Raw genomic sequence first — 25,147 nt, forward strand, 5'->3', positions numbered from 1 at the left:
ATCTATGCCGGCCTATATTTTTGCCAGTTCGGGGTGGTGGTGGTGGTGGGGTGGGGTGTGTGTGAAACTTGCCTGATCCATTTTGGGGGGGAAAAAAGGAAGATCAGTTCTTACTGACCTTTTCAACTATTCAAAACTTCATCTTCACCCGTTTTTCTTTATGTTTCTCAAGCCTTTCTTTCAGACAGACTCCCACCGTACTTATAACTGAGATTGAAGTTTTTTCCCCATTCTTAATATCTTTTGCCAGAGTGGGACCTCCTGCAAAGCAGACAGACAGACAAAAGAGGCAGTGCTACCGGCAACGGCCTTCCACCTTTACAGAAAAAAAATTAGCTTAACATCTCCGTAGACAAGCCTTCGGCCAAGATCTGGTGGGCCGCTGTCTAGCCAAAGCCCCTTAAAGGACTCTGCGGTCCTTAAAACCTGGAGAGAAACTAAAGTACCGTTCAGTCTAAAAAAAAAAAGCCGGATTAGATTTGAGTTTGGATTTTTTTTTCCTTAATAGCCTCTTCCAACTCAAGCTTCTCCTGTAAACCAATCAAGAAAGCAAAAAGGTGTCTCTTAATCGAAACGGGGTCAACTGTTCAGTCGTAACTTTCCTCAACGAGAAAGCAGGGGCCTCGTAAGATTTTTTTGATTTTTTTTTTCTCTCTCCCAGGCAAACCGGGAAGAAGAAGGAAAAAAACCCACTGCAGATCGTGGTTTGGATGTGTGTGTGTCCCACCCCCATTTGCAAATAGGAAGTTGCTTTTCCATTTGCAGCGTGCACTTAAACTCAAGATGCCTCCGTTCAGCATGGGGTTTGAGAGATAGGCCTTGACAGGGGGAAAGAGTCCTCTTTTACCAGTCTCCTTGGCTGGGAGGGGGCGGGGGGAGGCGAATAATTAGACCGATGGGGGTTCACAGAGAGCAGCCTTTTCGCAACGCGGCCAAACACCTCGCAAGTGTTCCCTTAGTTCTTGTGGGTTAAAATGATCTTGCGGTTTTGTTCTGAACAGCCCAAAGGGAAAAAAAAAAGCTGATTGATGGATGCTATATTCAAGGCTGGGAGGTCTCTATGAACTTCCATGTTTAAAAGGTACAGTGAGGAGAAAGACATGGAGCTCGTACACCGGAGGGCAGGGAAAAGGGGAGACGAAAAGAAATGGAGAAACCGGATGTTGCCCTGTCTAGACGGAAAAAAGAAGAAGAAGAAGAAGTAGTAGTTGGGATCGGTCGGTTAGTTATTAGGAAGCAGGTGCTAGCTGTGTAGAAAAGCCACTTATCCGGAAATCTCTTCCCGTTGTTCCTTGTTTCGACGCACTTCAGCTGCGTGCAGTTCCTGAAAAACATGGAGGTGATAATGGGTGTGAACGCAGGACAATGGTTTGCAGGGATAAGCACATCAATGGCAGGACGGACTGTCCTGCCAAGGTATTGATTGAACAGCTAACCAGCTTATGTAATGTAAGATTTAAAATGTAATGATGGGAATGACTCAGCAGGGTCTGTGTCTCTTTAAGAGCCTTTGTATAAAGGGAAGGCTCCGCTGATGTATTCTGTCTCTTTCCTTTCCTGCTGTAACTGCAGTTTGTTGCATCCTGTTGTATTAGCATGTGTACGTATGTTGTTCCTGGTGTATGATGTTGTAGATAGTGTGTAAAATAAACCACCATTTAATATAGACTATTGTCACATCCTGACAACCATTACAGCTAGTCCTCGACCTTTTGAGCCCAAAATTTGAGCCCAAAATTTATGTTGCTAAGTGAGACATTCGTTAAGTGAGTTTTGCTCCATTGTATGATCTTTCTTTGCCACAGTGGTTAATTGAATCGCTGCACTTAAGTCAGTCACACAGTTTGTTAAGTGAATCTGGCTTCCCCCTTGGCTTGTCAAAAGGTCACATGATCCCTGGATCCTGCGACCGTCATAAATATGAGTCAGTTATCAAGTATTTGAATTTTGATCACGTGACCACGGGGGTGCCCCAGTAGGCATAAGTGTAAAAAAACGGTCAGAAGTCACTTTTTTCAGTTACTTTGAACGGTCGTTAAATGAACTGTTGTAAATCAAGGACTACCTATCAAGGATTGAGGGTGGAAAGTTGGGGGAGGAAGAGAGGGCCTCTTAGAGCATTTTTCCCCCCAACGTTGTCACTTTTTAAGACTCATGGACTTCAACTCCCAGAATTCCCCAGCCAGCCATGGAAGCTGAAGTCCACGCATCTTGAAAGTTCAAACTCAACGAAGCATGTTTGGTATGATTGAGAAGGGGCGTCCTCGGTGCTCTCTGAGCTTGGCTGTTTTCTTGCAGAGGTTTCATTTCCCAAACTAGGTAACCTCATCAGCGCTAGTTGGGTAATGAAACGTCTGCAAGGAAACAACCAAGCTCAGAGAGAGCATCCGGGACTCCTCTGAGCTAAAATGTTCTCCTTTAATGGTTGAGAAGATCTTGCTCGATTCCAGGGCAGTCTCCCCCACCAGGTGTGTCCTACCCACGGCACTAGTTGGTGTCCATCTTAGCCACTATGCATTGCTGTCTATGCAGATGCTCAGTCACCCAGGTCCTGGTTGTCCCAAGGATGCTTTTTTCACGAGGCAACTGGACTTTCTTGTTTTTCTTTGAAGACATTTCCCTTCTCATCCAAGAAGCTTCGTCAGGTTCTGACCGGATGGTGGGGGAATGGAAGGATTTATACTCCTTGCAGACAGCTGGTCATTTGCATTTTTTTAGAGAGTCGTTGAGGCCACCTGGAGGTTTATCTGTGTCCTCAGGGTCACCTGAGGGGTGGTGCAAATGGGGGTGGAGCCTTCTTGGCTGCAGGATGTCTTCTGCCCTGGGTCCCTTCCCGGTTGAAGACGGGCGCAGGATGATGGGGATGTATTGTCTGCATCACAGACTGAAGCGCAAAAGGGTTCCTGTATGCATCATTTTCTGGAAATCCGTTCATGGTCCCGCACCCTTCGAAGGGGGGGGGTGTCATAAGAATATAAACCCTTCCATTCCCCGCCAGCCAGTCAGAACCTGAAGAAGCTTCTCAGATGAGAAGCGAAACGTCTTCAGAGGAAAAACAAGGAAGTCCAGTTGCCTCGTGAAAAAAAGCACCTTTGGGATACGCGTTGCTGCGACTTACTCTTTCGTCCTTCTTCTTCTTCTGCGTTACCCAGGGCCTCACCGTTGGGGCGGCTTGGGGTCAAAGACGTGACCTGTTGGGATCTGGTTAGCGGGGAGGTTGCCGGGCTCACCTTTTCGCGGAGTCGCTCCCTCAAGGCGGCTAGGTGAGCTTCGCGGATCTCCTTGCTGAGCTCCATCTTGTAGTTGAGTTTCTCCTCAGCCAGCCGGCTGAAGTTGTTGTTCTCCTCCAGGGCCTTGTGCAACACTTCCCTCTCGTGCTCGCGCTTCTCTGCCAGCTGCTTCAGGACTTGAGCTTCCTGGTTCTGCAAAAAAACCCCCACAAACCCATAAATCAGAGGGAATTCAGGAGCCCTGGAATAGCCAACCGACTGGGAAGATGTCCTAAGTTGATATAGCAATAGCAATAATAACAGCGATAACACTTAGACTTATATACCGCTTCACAGTGCTTTACAGCCCTCTCTAAGCAGTTTACAGAGTCAGCCTCTTGGTCCCCCAACAATCCGGGTCCTCATTTTACGGACCTTGGAAGGATGGAAGGCTGAGTCGACCTTGAGCCGGTCAGGATCGAACTCCTGGCAGTCGGCAGAACTAGCCTGCAATTCTGCATTCTAACCACTGCGCCACCAGGGCTCTCTATAGAACAGGAATCTCCAAGCTTGGTGACTTTTAAGAGTTGTGGATGTCAACTCCCAGAATTCCCCAGCAGCCATTGTCCATTCATATGCAAATAATAGGTCTGTGTGCGCTTGAGCATTGTTTTGCCCTTCCTTCCTTCCTTCCTTCCTTCCTTCCTTCCTTCCTTCCTTCCTTCCATTCCTCTCTTCCTCCCTCCCCACTCCTTTCCTTCCTTCCTTCCCTCTTTCCTTTCTTCCTTCCTTCCTTCCCTTCCTCCCTCCCTCCCTCCCCACTCCTTTCCTTCCTTCCTTCCCTCTTTCCTTCCTTCCTTCCTTCCCTCTTTCCTTCCTTCCTTCCTTCCTTCCTTCCTTCCTTCCTTCCTTCCCTCCTTCTTTCCTTCCTTCCTTCCTTCCTTCCTTCCTTCCTTCCTTCTTTCAGGACAGGGGTCTCCAAACTTGGCAACTTTAAAACTTGTGGATTTGAACTCTGGCTAGCTGGGGGATTCTGGGAGCCAACTCCATAAACAACAGTCTGATCAAGGAACCACCGAGAACAGTCTCAACAGCACTGACAAGGCAAGCTATTAGCTGCCACCAAGGAACTGCGAGCATTTTTCTGGAGATAAAATTTGGGGAAGGATCAGTCAGCGACGCACGAGTTACCTTCCTTCTCTCTTCGGCAGCCTCCAGTCGCTTCTGCAGCTCCTCCAAGGACAGATCCCTCTTCTTGGGGGGAGAGGAGAGGATGGGGCTGTCTGGAGACAGGTCAGAAGGGGACTTCAAAATCACTTCAAAGCTTTGGCCAGAAGCCCTCTTGTCCAACTGCTTGACCTCCATATCTGAGCAAGTGAAAAGGGTTATTGGTCAGACTTTATGGGAAGTATTGTGGCATCCTTTTTGGTCCTTATTAATGAACAAGTTCTTTCTTCGCCATCTCCGTTTAGTTGTCTCCCATACAGTCGAGAATCCCTCACCCAAGTATTTAAATGGGTCTGTCTCGATTCAAGAGATTTGACTCGCCGTACTACCAGATACATCAAAGGGACGCGGTGGCTCAGTGGGTTAGGACGCTGAGCTTGTCGATCAGAAGGTCGGCAGTTTGGCGGGTCGAATCCCGAGTGCCACGTAACAGAGTGAGCGCCTGTTACTCGTCCCAGCTTCTGCCAACCTAGCAGTTCGAAAGCACGTAAAAATGCAAGTAGAAAAATAGGGACCGCTCCGGTGGGGAGGTAACAGCGTTCCGTGCACCTTTGGCGTCTAGTCATGCCAGCCACATGACCACGGAGACATCCTCGGACAAGCTCTGGCTCTTCGGCTTTGAAACGGAGATGAGCACCGGCCCCTAGAGTCGGAAACGACTAGCACACATGTGCGGGGGAACCTTTACCTTTACTTTACTACCAGATACAGCCGTGGCGGCGAACCTCTGGCACATGTGCCACAGGTGGCACGCAGAGGCCTCTCTGTGGGCCCGCGCGCCGTCGCCCCAGTCCTAGGCCTTCAGCTGGGTTTAAGAAAACCTTTTCGCTTCAGGCCTCCGCCGCCGTGTGCAAAAAAAAAAGGTTCAATCAATCAATCAATTTCAACTTCTCGCGGGAAAAAAAAAGATCTCGCAAAGTTGTAATTGACGGATTGAACTTTTTAGTCCCACCCAGTCTGCCGTTACCACCGCAGCCACGCCCACCCAATGGGCCACGCCCACCCGGCACCCGACAATACAAAAGCTGGTTTTAGGTTGCAGTTTGGGCACTCGGTCTCCAAAAGGTTCCCCATGACTGAGATAGAGGATTACAGGAGCCAACACTTGTTTGAATGTGGTTAAAAGAACACAGAACTTTGAACCTAAAGGGGCCCTAGAAACTAGAGGGAGAAGAGATTTGAGTAGTACAGTATGTTTTGCAATATGTGAAAGGTAAAAAGATTGAGATGATGTAACTTTTGCGAACATAAGTGAAATATAAGCTGATCAGAAAGGAGATTATACGCAGATAGATAAGTACAGTGTTTTTACAGTGCCTGAAATATGAAAATATGGGGACAATGTACTTAAATGGAAAATTTTGGATATTCAGATGATGCATTGACTGGTAAAAATGGATCGAATATAAAGGAGGAAATAAAGCTCTGCTTTATAAACCCCCTGCTCAGGCAGGAAACCCTACACCGTTTCAGACAAATGGCTGTCCAGTCTCTTCTTAAAAACTTCCAGTGTTGGAGCATTCACAGCTTCTGGAGGCAGGTTGTTCCACTGGTTAGCTGTTCTAAGTGTCAGGAGGTTTTTTGAATTACGCATCCAGCGTTTACTGTGACGGAGCCAACAGGCCACTGACAAATTGCTCAAACCCGGTTAAAAACATAAGATGTCCTTTGCTGAATCTACCAAGGTTTATCATAAACCTGGATCAGTGGCCAATTAGCCATTTTTTCAGTATTTCTCTCTTAGCAGCTGATGTTTCGGATTAGCCGCTTCTGATGCCTTGTCAGGAACGGCTAGCATAGAAGCAGCGTAAAATAAATAAATAAATGCTAATTAAGGTAGTAGTAGTCACCCTACTATGCCTGATATTCCATGAATCTGTCTGGGCCTTTAAAAAAAAAAGTGGTGACCATTATAACCTCTGATGGCAGTGAACGTGTATGGTTTAGCCACACTTTGTGTAAATCATTTTATGGGTCCTGATCTGCACAGAATTTCATTGGAGGACCCTGAGTGTGTCTCCTTGATGCTCTCCGAGCTTGGCGGTTTTCTTGGAGACCTTTCCTTATCAAACTAGGTAACGTCATCAGTGCACTGATGATATTGCCTAGATTGGTAATGAGACGTCTGCAAGAAAACCACCAAGCTCAGAAAGCACCAAGGACCCCCAGAGTTCAATGCTGAGCTGCAAATTCTATCAAGGCCCAAGGTTTTTAATACGATGAGGACATGATGAGCAAAAGAGCAAAAACTATTGTTGTACCTAAAACATACAAAGAACAATTGCTTGAATTGGGTATGTCTAGTTTAATGAATTTGGGACGCGGTGGCTCAGTGGGTTAGGACGCTGAGCTTGTCGATCAGAAAGTCGGCAGTTTGGCGGGTCGAATCCCGAGTGCCGCATAGCAGAGTGAGCGCCTGTTACTCGTCCCAGCTTCTGCCAACCTAGCAGTTCGAAAGCACATAAAAATGCAAGTAGAAAAATAGGGACCACCACGGTAGGAAGGTCACAGCGTTCCGTGCGCCTTTGGCGTCTAGTCATGCCGGCCACGTGACCACGGAGACATCCTCGGACAAGCGCCGGCTCTTCGGGTTTGAACCAGAGATGAGCACCGGCCCCTAGAGTCAGAAACGACTAGCACGCATGTGCGGGGGAACCTTTACCTTTACCTTTACTAGTTTAATGAAGAGAAGGACCAGGGGTGACATGATAGCAGTCTTCCAATATCTCAGGGGCTGCCCCAAAGAAGAGGGAGTCAAGCTATTCTCCAAAGCGCCCGAAGGCGAGACAAGAAGCAACGGATGGAAACTCATCAAGGAGAGTAGCAACCTGGAACTAAGGAGGAATTTCCTAACAGTTAGAACAATTAACCGGTGGAACAACCTGCCTCCAGAAGCTGTGAATTCTCCAACAGTGGAACTTTTTAAGAAGAGAGCGGACAGCCGTTTGTCTGAAATGGGATAGGGCACGGGTCGGCAACCCGCGGCTCCGCCCAGTGCGCGCGCACCTCTTCAAATGAGTGGCACCGCCCGTTCCGAGAGGTGCGCGCGCACCTTTCCAAAGGGCGGAGGTGCACGCGCACCTCTCCAAACCGCCGCCATCCCGTCCGGAGACCTGCCGTGTGCGTCAAACATTGACGAACACGGCAGCTGTGCAAATGGGATGGCGGCGGTTTGGAGAGTGTGCATGCACCTCTCCAAACCGCCGCCATCCCGTCCGGAGACCTGCTGCGTTCGTCAAACATTGACGAACACGGCAGCTGTGCAAACGGGATGGCGGCAGTTTTGAGAGTGCGCACGCACCTCTCCAAACCGCCGCCATCCCAGACGGAGACCTGCCGCGTTCGTCAAACATTGACGAACACGGCAGCTGTGCAAACGGGATGGCAGCGGTTTGGAGAGTGCGCGCGCACCTCTCCAAATCGCCGCCATCCTGGACGGAGACCTGCCGCATTCGTCAAACATTGACGAACACGTCAGCTGTGCAAACGGGATGGCGGCGGTTTGGAGAGTGCACGCGCACCACTCCAAACTGCCACCATCCCGTACAGAGACCTACCGATGGACGGCGGCAGCTTGGGAGAGGTGCGCGCGCACTCTCCAAACCGCCGCCATCCCGTTTGCACAGCTGCCGTGTTTGTCAATGTTTGACGAACGCGGCAGGTCTCCGGACGGGACGGCGTGCACCTCTCCAAAGGGGAGACCCATCGCCGCGCAGGTGCCTCCCATTTTGTGCATGCGCAAAATGTTTTTTGCGCATGCGCGTGAGTGGACGCATGCGCGTGCACTTTTTGCGGCTCCCACTTTTTTGTTCTTGTGATGGAACCGGTTCTGAGTGGCCCTTTTCCTTTTTCCGGTTGCCGACCCCTGGGATAGGGTTTCCTGCCTGAGCAGGGGGTTGGACTAGATGACCTCCAAGGTCTCTTCCAACTTTATTGTTGTTGTTGTTATTGTGAAGGGAATCACTGCAGGTGTTAAGTTAGTAACACGGTTGTTAACTGAATCTGGCTTCCCCATTGACTTTGCTTGTCAGAAGGTCGCAAAAGGGGATCACAATCCCCCCCCAGCAGGACACTGCAACTGTCGTAAATGTGGGTCGGTTGCCAAGCTTCTCAATTTTGATCACCTGACGATGGGGGATGCTGCAACCGTCGTAAGTGTGAACAATGGCCCTAAGGCATTTTTTTTCAATGACGTTGTCATGGTTCCGATCAATGAGACAGTTCAAACAAAACGCAAGCATTGTTTATCTAAAAAATCTTAATAATGAAATGAAACATCGGCACTCGTGGAGGGATGCCAGAATCTGAACTCTCCTCCCCATGAAACCCATCGTAACACACACACAATCCCCGCCCTTATCTACACGTCATAAATCACATTATCCAATTAGTTTTACATATGAGGTTTCACTTCCCATTCTGTATGCGGGCTTTTCTAATCTTCTCACAACATCCGGGTAGTTTTCCTCCCCCCCCCAAGCGAAGCAGTTAAAGTAACAGGCTGTCTCTTGTCAGTGCAAAAACATGTCAATGTTTGCAGCATTGAATAGATGTACCTTTGAGCGGTCACTAAATGAACTGCTGTAAGTCAAGGACTGTCTGTACGAGGCTGCTTTCTGCCATCTCTCCCAAGGCTTAACCAACATTTCCCTTCGTCTTTTGTCAGGCTTAATGTGAGGCCAGCGGTGGGCCCTGGTTTCAACCAGAATGATGAAACCAGGCTTGCAAAGTTACTACAAGCTCTGTGTGTTCTAACGCTATGACAATGCTTGCATCACTCTTGACTCTCCGTGTCCTCCCTGTGGACCTCCCCCTCCACTCGGCAGGAGTTTGGCCGTTGACATAAATGGTGGTTTCCTGCTGTGGGAGGCATTAGCGCTCTGTGTAATGAACACATCCAGACCGATTGGTCTAAAGTTGGCTGGCCTTTTCCCCTTTCTTGGAGACGTCCCTAAGGTGCTTTTTCCAAAACGCAACTAGACCTTGGTTTTTTGTTTTTGTTTTTCCTTGAAGAGGTTTCGCTTCTCATCCCAAGGAGCTGCTTCGGTTCTGACTGGATGGTGGAGGAGGGAAGGATTTATATTCCTTGCGATCCTCTGGTCGTTAGTACTCTTTCTAAGAGTCGTTGAGGCCACTTGGAGGCTTATCTGTCCCCTCAGGGTCAGCTGAATAGTGCAAATGGGTGTGGAGCCTTCTTGGAACCGCTGAAAGGACTGCGTTGTAAATAGTATGTAGGTGGTGTCATATCCCTCCCACTCTGTTGAGAGAGGGCTGTTCAAGATCACGTGAAGTGTTAATACCACTTTACAAGGCCTTGGTAAGGCCACCCTTGGAATACGGCATCCAGTTTTGGTCACCATGATGTAAAAAAGACGTTGAGACTCTACAAAGAGCGCAGAGAAGAGGAACGAAGATGATCAGGGGACTGGAGGCTAAAACATATAAGGAACGGTTGCTGGAATTGGGTATGCCAAGCCCATTTCACAGGATAGTTGTAGGAAAAACAAGAGGAGGAAGGCATAGCAGGTGTATTCACTGCCGCGAGCTGTTTATAAAAATAATAAAGCTGGGAGGGATCTAGGCTGCCTGAGTCCATGTCAATTCTGGGCAGCTCACAAATTGAAAGCATAAAAATTTAAAAAGAGAGATGGGAGTGACTTCAAGAAGGGAAATATGACTAAAAGGGATCTTGTAACCACACTTGTCCCAAGGCCTGGAAGAAGAATCATGGTTTGTTTGTTTTTTAGCAGTTTTCTGACTATCATAAAGGTGGGAGACCCACAAATCTTATCTATTTAAAAACTATGGCTAAATAAAGCAGCAGTTCAGTTTGGGTAATGTTGAAAGAAAAGTCTTCATCATGGTTCAGTCCAAGCCGGGGATAAACAACGTGGCGACTGCTTTAGGAAGAAGGTTGCAGTTTGTGGAAGAAGAGAGCCAGACAAGAAGATGGCTCTGGGAGGAAAAAAGAGGGACGAGCACATGTAGGGAGTGGGGTTTTATACCCTCTGGAGCCTTTGGTTTGGAGTTGTTTCCTGTTCCTGTTTGAGGCTTTGTATTTCCTGTGTCATGTATTCTGACCTGAGTCTGGGTGTGCCCTTTTGGTATTGGTGGGTTAATCCTATTATCTCCTGTCTTAAGAGTTTGGGTGGGGTATGTAGATTTTAGGTGTCTTTGCCTTCCTAAGCTTCTAGTTGGAGGCCTCCAACCTTCCTGAATGGATTATCACATCTGCATTTCTACAGAGCTGGTTTCTGCTTGGGGGAGGGAGACTTGGGGGCTATTAAGAAAAACTGGGCATGCTTTTCTGCCTCTTTAAGATCCTTTGAGGAAATATATTTTTCTGCCCTTTTAATATTTCCTTCTCTGGGGGGGGGGGAGGGCTGACTTCCCACAGTAGCTTATCTTTAACCACGATTTGCTGAATACTTCTAAGCCACAGAGGCTGGGGTTGTACAATCCAGGAAGCCGAAAGCCACCATTGACACACAGTATCAAAATGGTCTATGTTCATTCAATAGGCAAAGCTAAAGAGTGTGAAGGAGACGGGCGCTTTCTGTATGCAAAATATAAATATAAATGAATAAAGCTAAAACCAAACCTAATTAAGCTTATAGCAAAGTGGCACACTTCTGCAGTACATCTGCAATTCTAAGCAGAGGTGTTATTTTTTTAAAAAAACAAAAAAGAGATCTCACTGAATTCCTTGGGAGTTAAAGAAAATAAGGATTGAGTCACATGCGCATGTACATCACTTCATTACTCAGAGTCCGGTGATTTGCAGGTGACTGTATGAACTGTTCTTTTTAAAACTCGACTTATTTTATTTGCATACTGTATATCTCAGCTTTTTTCTCCTGATGCCATTTTTGCATAGGGATGAGGTTGCTGGCCTAGAAACCAGGAGACAGTGAGTTCTGGTCCCGGCTTAGGCATCAGAACCGGCTGGGTGACTTTGGGCCAATAACCAGGAGACGGTGAGTTCTAGTCCTGCCTTAAGGCATGAAAGCCAGCTGGGTGACTTTGGGCCAATCCCCAGGAGACAGTGAGTTCTAGTCCCGCCTTAGACATGAAAGCCATCTGGCTGACTTTGGGCCAATTACCAGGAGACAGTGAGTTCTAGTCCCACCTTAGGCATGAAAGCCAGCTGGGTGACTTTGGGCCAATCACCAGGAGACAGTGAGTTCTAGTCCCACCTTAGGCATGAAAGCCAGCTGGGTGACTTTGGACCAATCACCAGGAGACAGTGAGTTCTAGTCCCACCTTAGGCATGAAAGCCAGCTGGGTGACTTTGGGCCAATCCCCAGGGGACAGTGAGTTCTAGTCCCGCCTTAGACATGAAAGCCAGCTGGGTGACTTTGGGCCAATCACCAGGAGATGGTGAGTTCTAGTCCCGCCTTAGGCACGAAAGCCAGCTGGGTGATTTTGGGCCAATCACCAGGAGACGGTGAGTTCTAGTCCCGCCTTAGGCACAAAAGCCAGCTGGGTGACTTTGGGCCAATCACCAGGAGACGGTGAGTTCTAGTCCCGCCTTAGGCACAAAAGCCAGCTGGGTGACTTTGGGCCAATCACCAGGAGACGGTGAGTTCTAGTCCCGCCTTAGGCACATTTTCTCTCATTTTCTCTCAGCCTAACCCACCTGTCAGAATTGTTATTGTAGGGAAAACCGCAAGAAGAAGGAGTATTTGATATGTTTGCTGCTTTGGGTCATTTATAAAATAAGGTGGGATAAAAATCTAATAAATTAACAATAAATAAATGGGAACCTTAGCAAAGCAATGCAAGACACTGTTCAAAGCGGTCCCTATTTTTGTACTTGCATTTTTGCGTGCTTTCGAACTGCAAGGTTGGCAGAAGCTGGGACGAGTAACAGGCGCTCACTCTGTTACGCAGCACTCGGGATTCGACCCGCCAAACTGCCAACCTTCTGATCAACAAGCTCAGCATCCTAACCCACTGAGCCACCGCGTCCTATATATTTGTTTTCATAGATTTTCACAGGTATAGGTATGAAGGTCTTGGCGTATTCGGGTCTTTTCCCGTGTAAGATTGAGAGTGTCTTGGCGACGTTTCGACAAGGTCCCACTCGTCATCTTCAGGCTGGTGTCTTCGGCTTCGTGTTTGTGCAAGCAAAGCGTGATCGGAGCTGCCATCTCTCTATAAATATTGGTGGGGTTGTGTGTGGTGCTGGCTTTGTTGTTGTAAGCGGGTTGGTTGGCTGTGTTGTTACATCCTGATTGGATGATGTAACAACAATCAGGATGTAACAACACAGCCAACCAACCCGCTTACAGCAACAAAGCCAGCACCACACACAACCCCACCAATATTTATAGAGAGACGGCAGTTCGCAGAAACACGAAGCCGGTCTTCTGCAGTTGGTCTTCCATGTTTTTGTTTCTCCTTGACCTAGCAAGAGGAATTGTGGGTGTTGTAGTGCCGAGATCTCTAGAAGGCAGGAGTTTGTTGTTCTGCAGGTCATTAACGCAGGTGGGCCACTTACCTCCATACTGGTAGATGGTGTTTGGGTGGGGCTGGGTGTGGAAACAGGAACAAATCAGCGAAAGCAGAGAGAGTTCTTTCATTTTCTCTTTGTAAGCTGGAAAAAAGCAGAACAAAAATGTAAGTCGAGCATGCTTTAATGCAGCTTTGCATAATCTCACCCTCTCCGTGGATGGCTGATCCCGTCAACCCCACCCACCGTGACCAAAGTTGGCTTGTTCTCTTTCGTGGGCCACAGAAATATACTTTGACGCTACAGGAAATGGGAAGAAGGTCAAGGGGGAATTCTGGGACCTAGAATCAGTCCTCAAGCAGGCTTTGAAATATTATTGGTTTATTTATGCCATTGAGAGGACCCCACAAGTTGCAGATTGTGACTCTGGCTAGCTAAGATAGGATTAATAAACAGGGATAAACAATAAACATAAAACGTCGACAATGCAACAAGTAACAGTGCAAAGTGAGAGTCCCCAAAACCAATATTCAGAATTCTAACCCATTTTGAGAAAGGTTTATCCAGCATCCTAACCCACTGCTTGGGGGTGAAAAAAACCCTAGTTTTTGAAACTATCCAAAAATTTGGGCACGCATGATTAACACAGACCCCCTGGGTCCCATGCATGTGTCATGTTCTTATATAAGCCACGTTCACAAGCTCTTTCATTGTCTTCTAAACCAACGGCTGTTTCTTGAGACTTAATGCAGGGAGTCCTTGACTTATGACCGCAATTGAACCAAACATTTCCATTGCTAAGCGAGGTAGTTGTTCAGTGAGTTTGATGACTTTTTCTTGCCACCGACATTAAGCGAATTGCTTCAGTTGTTAAGTGAATCCTGTGGTCATTAAGCGAATCTGGCCTCCCCCATTAATTTTGTTGGTCAGAAGCTGGCTCAGAAAGTTACAAATTGTGATTACACGAACCCGGGAGAGTGCAACTGTCATAAATGCATGCCATTTGTCGTGGTTCCAACAGATGAAACTCTTCAAAGAATTTCGAGGCATTCTTTACCTTAAAGAATCTTTATTCGTGCCATTTGTCTTGGTTCCGACAGATGAAGCTCTTCAAAGAACTTTGAGGCATTGTTTACCTTAAAGAATCTTTATTTGAGTAGCACAGCATCGGCACTAATTGAAGCCAAAAACTGAATCCCCCTCCCCTGGGGCACATAGTATCAAAGCACAATTCCCTCCTCCAATCTGCAGTCATAAATCACATTCCCCAATTAGCTTGAAGGGCAGGCTTCCTCCCCAGCTCTCCAGCCAGCCAGTTCTTTATCATCTCTTATTTCAATATCCTTGGTTCTCACACTAGGTTCAATGTTGTTATGTCTAGCTAGACTCTCGTGCATGTTCCTTCCCCCCAGCATCGTCTAGCTTTAACTCTAAGCAAAAGCAAAAGAAAATGGCTGCACCTCCAATCTGTTGTCAATGCAAAAACGTCCAATGTTAGCAGACTCGCCACCAGTTGCCAAGCACCCCGAATTTCGATCACGTGACCCTGGGGACGCTGCAACGGTCGTAAGTGTGAAAACCCCAGCCCTAAGTCATTTTTTACAGTGCCGCTGTAACTTTGAACTGTCACTAAAAGAGCGATTGTAAGCCAAGGACAACTGTATACTATAACCTGGTGGTGGCGAACCTCTGGCACGCGTGCCAAGGGCGAGACTCGGAGCCCCAGCCCCGCCTCCCACTGCGGCCCCCTCCTCACCAGCAGCCCCCTGAAGGAGAGTCGTCCCCGGGCGTGGCCCTCATGGAGCAGCGCAGCCAAGGACGTGACAGCCAGGCAGCGGGGAGAAGACTCTGCCCTCACACCCCATTCCACGCAGATGATGCTGTGGGGCGTGGCCAGAGGGCGTGGCTGCCACGGCACTGCTGTCCCACCTGGGTGATCTGCAGCAGGCCGTGGAGGCGATGGGTGGCCCTGTGGGTGAGCAGGGCGGGGGTGGGGTGGGGGGGCAGAGTGGGGGCAGCGGCAGCTTTGGGGCACTTGGTCTCTACAAGGTTCGCCATCACTGCTATAACCTATATGTACTTTTACCTTTAAAACAACAACATCTGCCTATCTCAGGTCCTTGGGGAGAACTTGATAGGAGGATAAAAATGCCAAATCCAGTATAAACATCTGGCTGACGGCGTGCCCAGCCATAACACGGTAATTAAAGGACATAAAATAGGTCGTAACAATGGTGGATTCAAATAAGACCATGCTTGGAATACTGCAAGAAGCTCTGGTCACCATATTATATATAAAAAAAAGATGTTGAGACTCTGGAAAGAGTGCAGAGAAGAGCAAGAAAGATGATCAGGGGACTGGAGGCTAAAACATACAAAGAACGGTTGCTGGAATTGGGTATGTCTAGTTTAATGAAGAGAAGGGCGAGGGGGGACATGATAGCAGTCTTCCAATATCTCAGGGGCTGCCCCAAAAAAGAGGGAGTCAAGCTATTCGCCAAAGCGCCCGAAGGCAGGACAAGAAGCAACGGATGGAAACTAACCAAGGAGAGAAGCAATCTGGAACTAAGGGGAAAATTCCTAATGGTTAAAACAATCAACTAATGGAGTAGCTTGCCTTCAGAGACTGTAGGTAATCCATCACTGGAGGCTTTTAGGAAGAGATTGGACGACCATTTGTCTGAAACGGTATAGAATCTCCTGCCTGAACAAGGGGTTGGACTAGATGACCTCCAAGGACCTTTCCAACTCTGTTATTCTGTTAAAGTCTGTTAATAACTGCAGCACTGGTATCGGGGGAAAAAGATGATCACCCATGCAGAGTTCTGCAGCTACTCACACCTCAATCCTCAAATGCACGTGGAAAAATCCATATTTCGGGAAATTGCCCGAACTTTCCATGCATGTTAAAAGGGAGGAGATAAATCTTACCGGTCCGCTGGGATAGGGTTAGGCAGCTCCCAGAGAGAAAGTTCCATTTGCAATAACCAAGGAAATGTTTCTCTGATCGGGGAGACATAAATTACGAAACTAATCGCGCCCTAATGCGTGACTGGCATAATTAGTGTCGGGTGATGTTATCGCTGATCAACTAGTGAAGATAAAGTGGAGTTAGGAATTTATGTCTCCGGGATGGCCCTGAGCCAAAACACAGGCTGCATCTCAGCATAATTATCTTCCGTTCTCCTCTGTTTGCCTCTGAAAAACTCACAGGGAAGTTGCTTCATTAGATAAGACAGTGATCCAGCTCGATCAAATGTTTTGCAACTCGGACCTGTTGCTTGGAAAGAGGAAACCCGGTGGGCATCAACGTGGCTGACGTATGCAGCCATGGAAACCGGTTGTCACACCTGTAGCGTCCAATCCGTCAGAATGGAGCTGGAAGGGACCTTGGAGGTCTTCTAGTCCAACCCCCTGCTCAAGCAGCAGACTTTAGATGTGCAGTGCAGTGGTTAGAGTATAGACCGTGTTAAAATCCGCTGTTAGTCACAAAAGCTCACCGGGTAATTTTGGACCGGTTAAGGTGTGTATGATCAACCTATTTCACCAAATTGCTTCTGGGGTAAAATTGGAAGATGGAAAAGAGGAGTCCTTGGTCCTGTCTTGAATTTGCTTGTTTTCTTGTCAACGTTTCCTTAACCCAAACTACTGTAGGTAACATCGTCATGAGCACTGATGATGTTACCTAGATGGGTCATGAAACGTCTGCAAGAAAACCACCAAGTTCAGAGAGCACCAAGGACACCACAGTCCTCTTCCTCCTCCTCCTCCCCTCCTCCTCCTCCTCTCCACAAACCCTATTCCCTCCTTACTCAAGTTGAAATGCAGAGGCACACAACTGCCAAAGTTTCATCTTTGACAGTTACCTAGTCGGGTCATGAAATGTATGCAAGAGAACCACCAAGTTCAGACAGCCCCCAATGGACCCCACAGTCCTTTTCTTCCTCCTCCTCTTCCTCCTCCTCCTCCTCCTCCTCCTCTGTGCATACCCCACTCCCTTCTCGCACTGATGATGTTACCTAGTTGGGTCCTGAAATGTTTGCAAGAAAACAACCAAGCTCAGAGAGCACCAAGGACCCCACAGTCCTCCTCTTCCTCCTCCTCCTCCTCCTCCTCCTCCTCCTCCTCCTCTTCCTCCTCCTCCTCCTCCTCCCCCTCCCCACATCCCACAGTCCCTTCTAGCACTGATGATGTTACCTAGTTGGGTCATGAAATGTCTGCAAGAAAACCACCAAGATTAGAGAATACCAAGGACCCCACAATAATCCTTCTCCTCCTCCTCCTCCTCCTCCTCCTCCTCCTTCCTTCCTTCCTCCTCCTCCTCCTCCTCCTCCTCCTCCTCCTTGCAAACCCCCACTCCCTCCTACCACTGATATTACCTAGTTGGGTAATAAACCGTCTGCAGGAAAACCACCAAGATCAGAGAGCACCAAGGACCCCTCATTTCAACCTTCTTGAAGAGGGAAATGTTATGAATGACATCTTAAGACTACCAGGCCTTGAGCTGTTCGGAACTGGGCCACGGAATTGGTGGGTGCCCCATTTGCACGAGCAGTGGGTGCACGTCCCCACCACTAACACGGGTGGAGCTGCACACGTGTGCTCGCCCGCCACACATATGGAAGGATTGCCTCTCCCCCCCCCCCTCGGTCTGCAAAGCCAAAAAGGTTGGGGAACTCTTGCTTTAAGATCTCTGACGCTTAACCCATAAAGAAAAATCAAAACTGGCATTAAATCCAAACTTGGCTTTGAATGTTTGGCTCCACTCTATTTTACAAAGGATTCCTCCCATGTGCCTTATCCCCCCCCCATCTTTTAATTTTTACGTCCAGCACTAAACAGCGTATGAACATTAGTTCCAAGAATGAATTTGGGAAATCAAACATCCTCTTCAGTCTGTTATAGGTGGAGTTTGGATCTACGTCAGGAGTCATTTTAAAAAAAAGCTGATCTCAATTCGTGTATAAAAATAATTAAATAAAAATGCCTAGTCTCAATAGGTCTAACTATCCCAAACTTGGCATTTCTCATTTAATTAATAATGGATTTCACTATGGAGAATTGGATATAATCGTAATACAATAAAGCATCGTCATTTGAAGCCTGTATCTATTGTTAGAAGTAGGGCTGTTTTCACAACACATAAAACCTGTTAAGTGATTGCTGTAAAGGATAACAAATTTGGGGATTAGTGTAGTACAATTAACAATAATCTAATCCGCTGGACTGCACATCATGAGTCAAAATGAACACACACACACACACACACACACACACCCCACAACATACACATAGCCAAGGTCAATACTAACTGCTAGGCATTATTACAGGTATTCCTCAGCTTATAACCGTTCGTTTAATGACTACTTGAAGTTACAACAGCAGTGAAAAAGTGAGAACCATTTTTCACACTTACAACCATTGCAGTGTCCCCACGGACACGCGATCAAAATTCAGGTACTTGACAACTGGTTCATATTTATGATGGTCACAGTGTCCCACGGTTGTGACATCACCATTTTGTGACCTTCTGACAGGCAAAGTCAATATGGTAGCCAGATGTTACTTAACAACCGTGTTACTAATTCAACAACTGCAGCCGATTACTTAATTGGGGTGAGAACTGGGGCAAAATTCACTTAACAACAGTCTCACTTAGCAACAGTCAAGGACTAGTTCAGGGGTCCCCAACCCCCGGTCTGTGGCATGCCAGCAACCGGGCTGCACAAACAAGCAAAGCCCCATCCGCGGGATGCAGGCAGCACACAAAACCACGCATCCTCCGGTCCACGGAAAAACTTCTCTCCACGGAACTGGTCCCTAGTGGTGCCCAAAAGGTTGGACACCTCTGGACTAGCTGTATAAGCACACAACAACAAGGTCTAAATCTTGGTGCGAACACATCTGAGATGAACAGAGAGCAAAGAGTAAAACTAGAGTAACATGACAGATATTATACATGATAGCAGTGGTCCAATATCTCAGGGGCTGCCCCAAAGAAGAGGGAGCCAAGCTATTCTCCAAAGCGTCAGATGGAAGGCAGGACAAGAAGCAACGGATGGAAACTCATCAAGGAGAGAAGCAACCTGGAACTAAGGAGGAACTTTCTGACAGTTAGAACAATTAATCCGTGGAAAGGCTTTCCCTTCAGATATTGTGGATGCTCCATCACTGGAAGTTTTTAAGAAGAGACTGGACAGCCATCTGTCTGAAATGGTATAGGGTCTCCTGCCTGAGCAGGGGGTTGCACTAGATGACCTCCAAGGTCCCTTCCACCACCACCACCATCATCATCATCATTATTATTGATCATCGCACAGTCAGCCAGATGTTCAGACTGGATTTGGCATTTTTGTCAGCCTATCAAGTCCTTACCAAGGACCCGGGATAGGCAGATGTGGATGTTTGATGGTGTTACAGATCTTGTCGCAGGATGGAAGCAGTTCCTAGTAAGGCCGCCTTTTGCAATTGACTAATGGTGAATTTTTCAATGCCGATGATGGTGTTCAAGTGGTGCTCCAGTTGTTTTGGGATTGCACCCAAGGTGTCTATTACTACTACTACTACTACTGTTGTTGTTGTTATTTCCCCGGGATCTTGCCATGCTACATCTCTGGCAGGGCCTTCCGCATTTCAGCCGTGATGTCTTACAAGTGACCCTAGTCTTGGGAATCTGTTGTGCCATTCATATTTTTATCAATGCCCCGAAACATAAAGATCCCACTTCACCCAGAAGGTAGAGATCAGCAGAAGACAAAGGGACCAGCTGTTGGAAGAAAGCTAATGAGGCGAGGGGTGTACACAGCTCCTGGCATTGGGGACCCTGTCGCTCCATCTTGGCGCCAGTGATCAGGAGTAATTACTCGTTTCCTGACAACAGGCATCCCAAGGAGGGGAGGATCAGTTCTCTCGGCAGGGGGTGAATCAGAGAAAGCGACGGGGGGGGGGGGAGGAAACTGGTAGACACAATTGCCGTGAACTGCCCTGGCCATCCAGTGGGACTGCAACGTCAGCCCTCTTTGATCCCACAGCAGTTGCATGGAGAGGCTAGTCAGCCACAGAGAAGGCCAGGTTGTCCTTCCCTTGGCCCCTTCTTTCACAGCTCTCAAGCTATCCCTCAGTCTCGACAACTTACAACACGCAACCGAGCCCAAAATGTCGGTGGTGAAGCGAGATAGCGTTTAAAGTGAGTTTTGCCCCTTACTTGCCACAGCTGGGAAGGGGATCACTGCCATTGTTAAATTAGTCACATGCTGGTTAAGTTGAATCTGGGCTTCCCCCATGGACTTTGCTTGTCAGAGGGCCCGCAGAAAGGGGATGGCGTGAGCCTGGGACACTGCAACCGTCATAAGTATGAGTCAAGGAATTTTGGCTGGTGGGATCCAGAAGCGGGGTCTTTTCTGTCGTGGCCCCTGTTCAGCACAAAAGGTTCAATTCAGCTGATTTATTGCTACAGGCCTGTGCATGAGAATCTTCTCAACCAATGATCAGCACCTGGATAAGGGACTTGGACTTAGTTCTCTTGTGACTACGTAGGAATTCTAGGCTGATCCCTCTTTTCATGCTGCCCCCAAGTTCTGCTATTCTTTCTTCCATGGTCCCCGCCCTTTGAAGCTCCTTGCCACTGGAGGTGAGGTCCACCCCGACCTTTTCAGCCATCTGGAAGGACCTCAAAACCTGGCTCTGCCCATTGTCTTGGGGCTTTGATGGGGGGGTACTTTTCAGTGGAAGCCGCTGCTGGGACTTTAAGGGAGAAGATCCCACCTCCGTATCCGCTCTGTTCCTAGTTTTATCTAACGGCTGTCAGTGTTGTTACTTTTGTGGGGGATTTTTGCATCGTAAGCCACCCAGACGAGTGGCTTTGGATAGTGAGACGGCCAGCATATCAATTCAATTAATAAATACATGCACACATAAAAGAAACCGTTGGGTTTTTTGCTCAAACATCACTTCCCACAGTCAATAGTTCGGGTCTGCAAGGCTTTTGGTGAACCTGGAGGAGCTGTCCGTTCAGCACCACGCCTCCTTGATTCAGCCATCCTCAAACAAAACAGCTCTGTAAAAGAGAGATGGCGATTGTGGGTGGTTGTGTTTGTAGAGAAAATAGTCTTGTAGGTATAGACCAGGGCTCTTCAAACTTGGCCCTTTTATGACTCGTGGACTTCAACTCCCAGAATTCCTCAGCCAGCGTGCCTGGCTGAGGAATTCTGGGAGTTGAAGTCCACGAGTCATAAAAGGGCCAAGTTTGAAGAGCCCTGGTTTAGCTTGATAACCTTCAGAGTTCTCCCATCCAAGGTCTAACGTGGTCCGATCTTGAGCTGGGCTCATGGAGAATTTGCTCAGCTGCTACTTCTGCTGAGATGGCTGAGTTTACTCATCCCATTTACAGCTCTCTATGTTGATCTCATCCAGAGTAATCGTTCCCTTTCTTGAAGCTCTCCAAAGTTCCTATTTTATAAATGGAGGAAATCGCTCTGGCACTCAATTAAGAATTGTCTTGTTCTCTCTCTTCGTTCTGAGACGATTGCCATTTCCTTAATTACATTGCTGTGCGATAATCAGCTTGAAATAGAACAAGCTGAGGCTGACAAAATTCTGTCTGAAGGGGCATCCAACTCCAGATCTCCAAATTCCAGCCAGTCAGATATAGGTAGGCCTTGACCTATGACCACAATTTCCATTGCTAAGTGAGACAATTGTTAAGTGGTCCAGATGGCCCACTTAACGACCAGAGCGACTTATATCCATAATTGCTGAGTCAATTACAATTGTTAGTCAAGGACTGCCGGTCTAGCAGACAAAACCCAGTTTGGTTGATGGACATATGGTAGGTCTAAAATTAAATACAAACAACTTTAATACTTTAATGGCTCAAATAATTTAGGCCTTCCCACCTGAAATATTACAAGATTTCAAAGTAAAATATATTTTTTTAAAAAAGCCTGCAGGATTCTGAGCAAAAGCATCAAAAGCCTTGGTGGAGCAGTGGGCTAATGCCTCCTTAAGTAACACCAGCTGCCTGCAATTAGCGCAGGTTTGAGTCCCACCAGGCTCAAGGTTGACTCAGCCTTCCATCCTTCCGAGGTAGGTAAAATGAGGACCCAGATTGTTGGGGGCAATAAGCTGACTTTGTAATAATGCCACTTGGGGGGGGCGAAAGCCCTAATATGCAGGCATATACATAGAATGAAGGCTACTGCTAAGCACATTGATTTGTGCTTTAGATTGTAAGCCGTCCTGAGTCTTCGGAGAAGGGCGGGATATAAATGGGATTAAAAAATAAATAAATCGTGTGTCTTCTGACAAGCTCGAATTATTTTGATTCTTTAAGAAATGTGCATTTATACCCATCTGCATCGAGGATTGTCTGTTGCGGCCAGCAGCCATGTTTAGACCATGAGTTGTGTTATATTGTTGCCTCCTTAGAGTTGGAGGACATTATGAAGTCAACTGTCTAAAAGCTGACGCTCCAGAGGGCTCATTTCAGATTTATATATGTACAGATTCATAGATCAGAAAATCAATAATGCACATTGAAAGAGAGAAGGACCAACAGAGGGGGGGGGAAAGGGGGGATTAAATGGTACCTCTTAATGAGGGAAAACCGGATGAACAATGCCAGCACTAGAATGGGAAACATATCAATTATTGCTTGAAGCACCGATCAATGGTCCACTTTTGGTTCAGGTTGATAGATGCATAAAACCTTCCTAACTCTGCTACTGATTTTCCCTGCAAATCCTAGGACTTTGCTTTCTCACTAAAGCTGGTTCTCGTGGGACCAGCAGGTGAGTGGTTGGAACAAACCAGCAAAGCTGTCGAACACTCGCACAGAGGTCGAAGGGCGTGATGGTTTGGCTAATTACCATCAAAGCTAAGGTAGGATTGAGCAGCTGGTGGGTTAGCCTATTGAGGAAACTCCGTTTTCATCTTAGTATGTTCTGTGCATTGGGCCGGTCAGTTTCCATCTGTTTAATCTCCCGAATATCCTTACAACAGGGGTCTTCAAACTTGGCCCTTTGGTCAAGGCCCTTTGCTGACAGTGAGGACAGTTAACCAGTGGAACAACCTGCCTCCAAAAGCTGTGAATGCTCCAACACTGGAAGTTTTAAAGAAGAGATTGGACAACCCTTTGTCTGGAATGGCAATGGGTTTCCTTCCTGAGGAGGGGGTTGGACTAGATGACCTCCAAGGTCCCTTCCAACTCTGTTATCCCTTAGGCACATAGCTTGGGAAGTTATAAATGGGAGCTAACAAACCACAAGGTTTTGGTGCCTGGTGAGTGTAATGCACCTTGGCACGTACAGAGATTTTGCTTGTTTTTGCGGTTTAGAGCAGGGTTTTCCAACCTTGGCAACTTGAAGCCATGTGGACCTCAACTCCCAGAATTCCTCAGCCAGCCACGGTGCTGAAATTGGCAAGAAAGTCTATTTCTTTTTCATGATGATATGCCTATCTCTAGAGCAGGGGGTCTTCAAACCTGGGCCCTTTTATGACTTGTGGACTTCAACTCCCAGAATTCCTCAGCCAGGCTAACCACTGCGCCCTCAGGGCTCAGCCTACCTGGATAAATGTCCTGGAGTTTTCCCGGCAAGATTCTCAGAAATGGATCACCCTTGCCTCCTTCTTCCTAGCGCCAAGAGAGGAGGACTGGCCCACGGTCACCCAGCTGGCTTTGTGCCAAAGGCAAGACTAGAACTCACAGCCGCCCGGTTTTTAGCCTGGTGCCTTGAGCCACTAAAGGAAAGTAGCTCTCTACAATTGTAACAATATTAGGGCTATTTGGAAAAAGCCAGCGTAGATGGTATCGCCTAGCCATCCTTGGCTAATCTCGCAAACAAAAGCATGTGGCGCCGGTTAGTGCTGGGATGTGAAACCACCAGGAGATGCTCAGGCTGTAGACCAGGAAAAAAGGAAAAACACAAAACCACAACCTTCCCAGAAAAAGGCAACAGTGGACCTCTACAACATTGCCACCAACAGGGCATGAACACGGTCACCAGGTTCTTCAGTCCTAATGAGGAGGAGAGATTACTTTGCCTTCTAAATAAAAACTGGGATGAATTTGCCCAGACTGAAGATACAATGCACTGACCAAAGCGAAAAGATAAGCTTATGGTCACCACGAAGTGCTGTTACAATAGGGCAGGGGTAGGGAACTATGGCCTTGTTACGACCTTTGAACTTCAACTCCCAGAATCCCTGGCCCATCCTTCCCCACTCTCGCAATAGAGCAGGGGTAGGCCACCTTGGCTCTTTGATGACTCATGGACTTCAACTCCCAGAATTCCTCAGCCAGCCACGCTGAGGAGAAAGGGAGAGGTTTCCAACTGAACCATGCTGGCTCAGGAATTCTGGGAGTTGAAGTCCACAAATCATGTGATTGTTCACTAAGATCCCTCTCACAGTTGCTACTATTGAGCCAGGTACCACCTATGTCAGGGGTAGGCAACCTTGGCTCTTTGATGACTCGTGGACTTCAACTCCCAGAATTCCTGAGCCAGCATGGGGGAACTATGGCCCCCTCATGACTTGTGGACTTCAACTCCCAGAATTCCTGAGCCAGCGTGGGGGAACTATGGCCCCCTCATGACTTGTGGACTTCAACTCCCAGAATTCCTCAGCCAGCATAGCTCAGCTTGGAAACCTCTCCCTTTCCCCTCAGCATGGCTGGCTCAGGAATTCTGGGAGTTGAAGTCCACGAGTCATCAAAGAACCACGGTTGTCTACCCCTGCAATAGAGAGATCAAGCTCCAATCCCAAAGCGTGGTGCTGACATACAAAACTCAGGTAGTCCTCAGCTTACGACCTCAACTGAGCCCAACATTTCCATTCCTAAGCGAGACAGCAACCCGTCATAAATAGGAGTCAGTTGCCAAGCCTCTGCATCTTGACCACCTGACCCCAGGGATGCTGCGACGACGGTCATAAGCGTGGAAAAGTCGTGAGTCACTTTTTTTTCGGTGCACTTCTTAACTTCAAATGGTCATTAAATGAATGGCTGTAAGCGAAGAATAGAAGAGAAATTAGAAGAGGAGAGAAGAGAAGAGAAGAGAAGAGAAGAGAAGAGAAGAGAAAACATGGGATGGGATGGGATGGGATGGGATGGGATAGAATAGAATAGAATAGAATGGAATGGAATGGAATGGAATGGAATGGAATGGAATGGAATGGAATGGAATGGAATAGAATAGAATAGAATAGAATAGAATAGAATAGAATAGAATAGAATAGAATAGAATAGAATCATGGAATA

General features: G+C 47.5%; 1 protein-coding gene across 1 annotated transcript in view; it reads right to left on the minus strand.

Annotated features, from left to right (window-relative positions):
- Nucleotides 1-868: 868 nt before the first annotated feature.
- Nucleotides 869-25,147, minus strand: part of STMN3 (stathmin 3) — a 36,203-nt gene continuing 11,924 nt past the window's right edge. Inside the window, exons 2-5 of the mRNA XM_083361043.1 lie at nt 12,940-13,035; nt 4,401-4,576; nt 3,231-3,422; nt 869-1,324 (exon numbers count right to left, since the gene is read on the minus strand). Coding sequence (XP_083217169.1) covers nt 1,265-1,324; nt 3,231-3,422; nt 4,401-4,576; nt 12,940-13,021 — 510 coding nt within the window. The 5' untranslated portion in view covers nt 13,022-13,035 and the 3' untranslated portion in view covers nt 869-1,264. The remainder of the gene's footprint in view (nt 1,325-3,230; nt 3,423-4,400; nt 4,577-12,939; nt 13,036-25,147) is intronic.

Source organism: Vipera ursinii, assembly GCF_947247035.1.
Source record: "Vipera ursinii genome assembly, chromosome: 3".
Classification (NCBI taxonomy): domain Eukaryota; kingdom Metazoa; phylum Chordata; class Lepidosauria; order Squamata; family Viperidae; genus Vipera; species Vipera ursinii.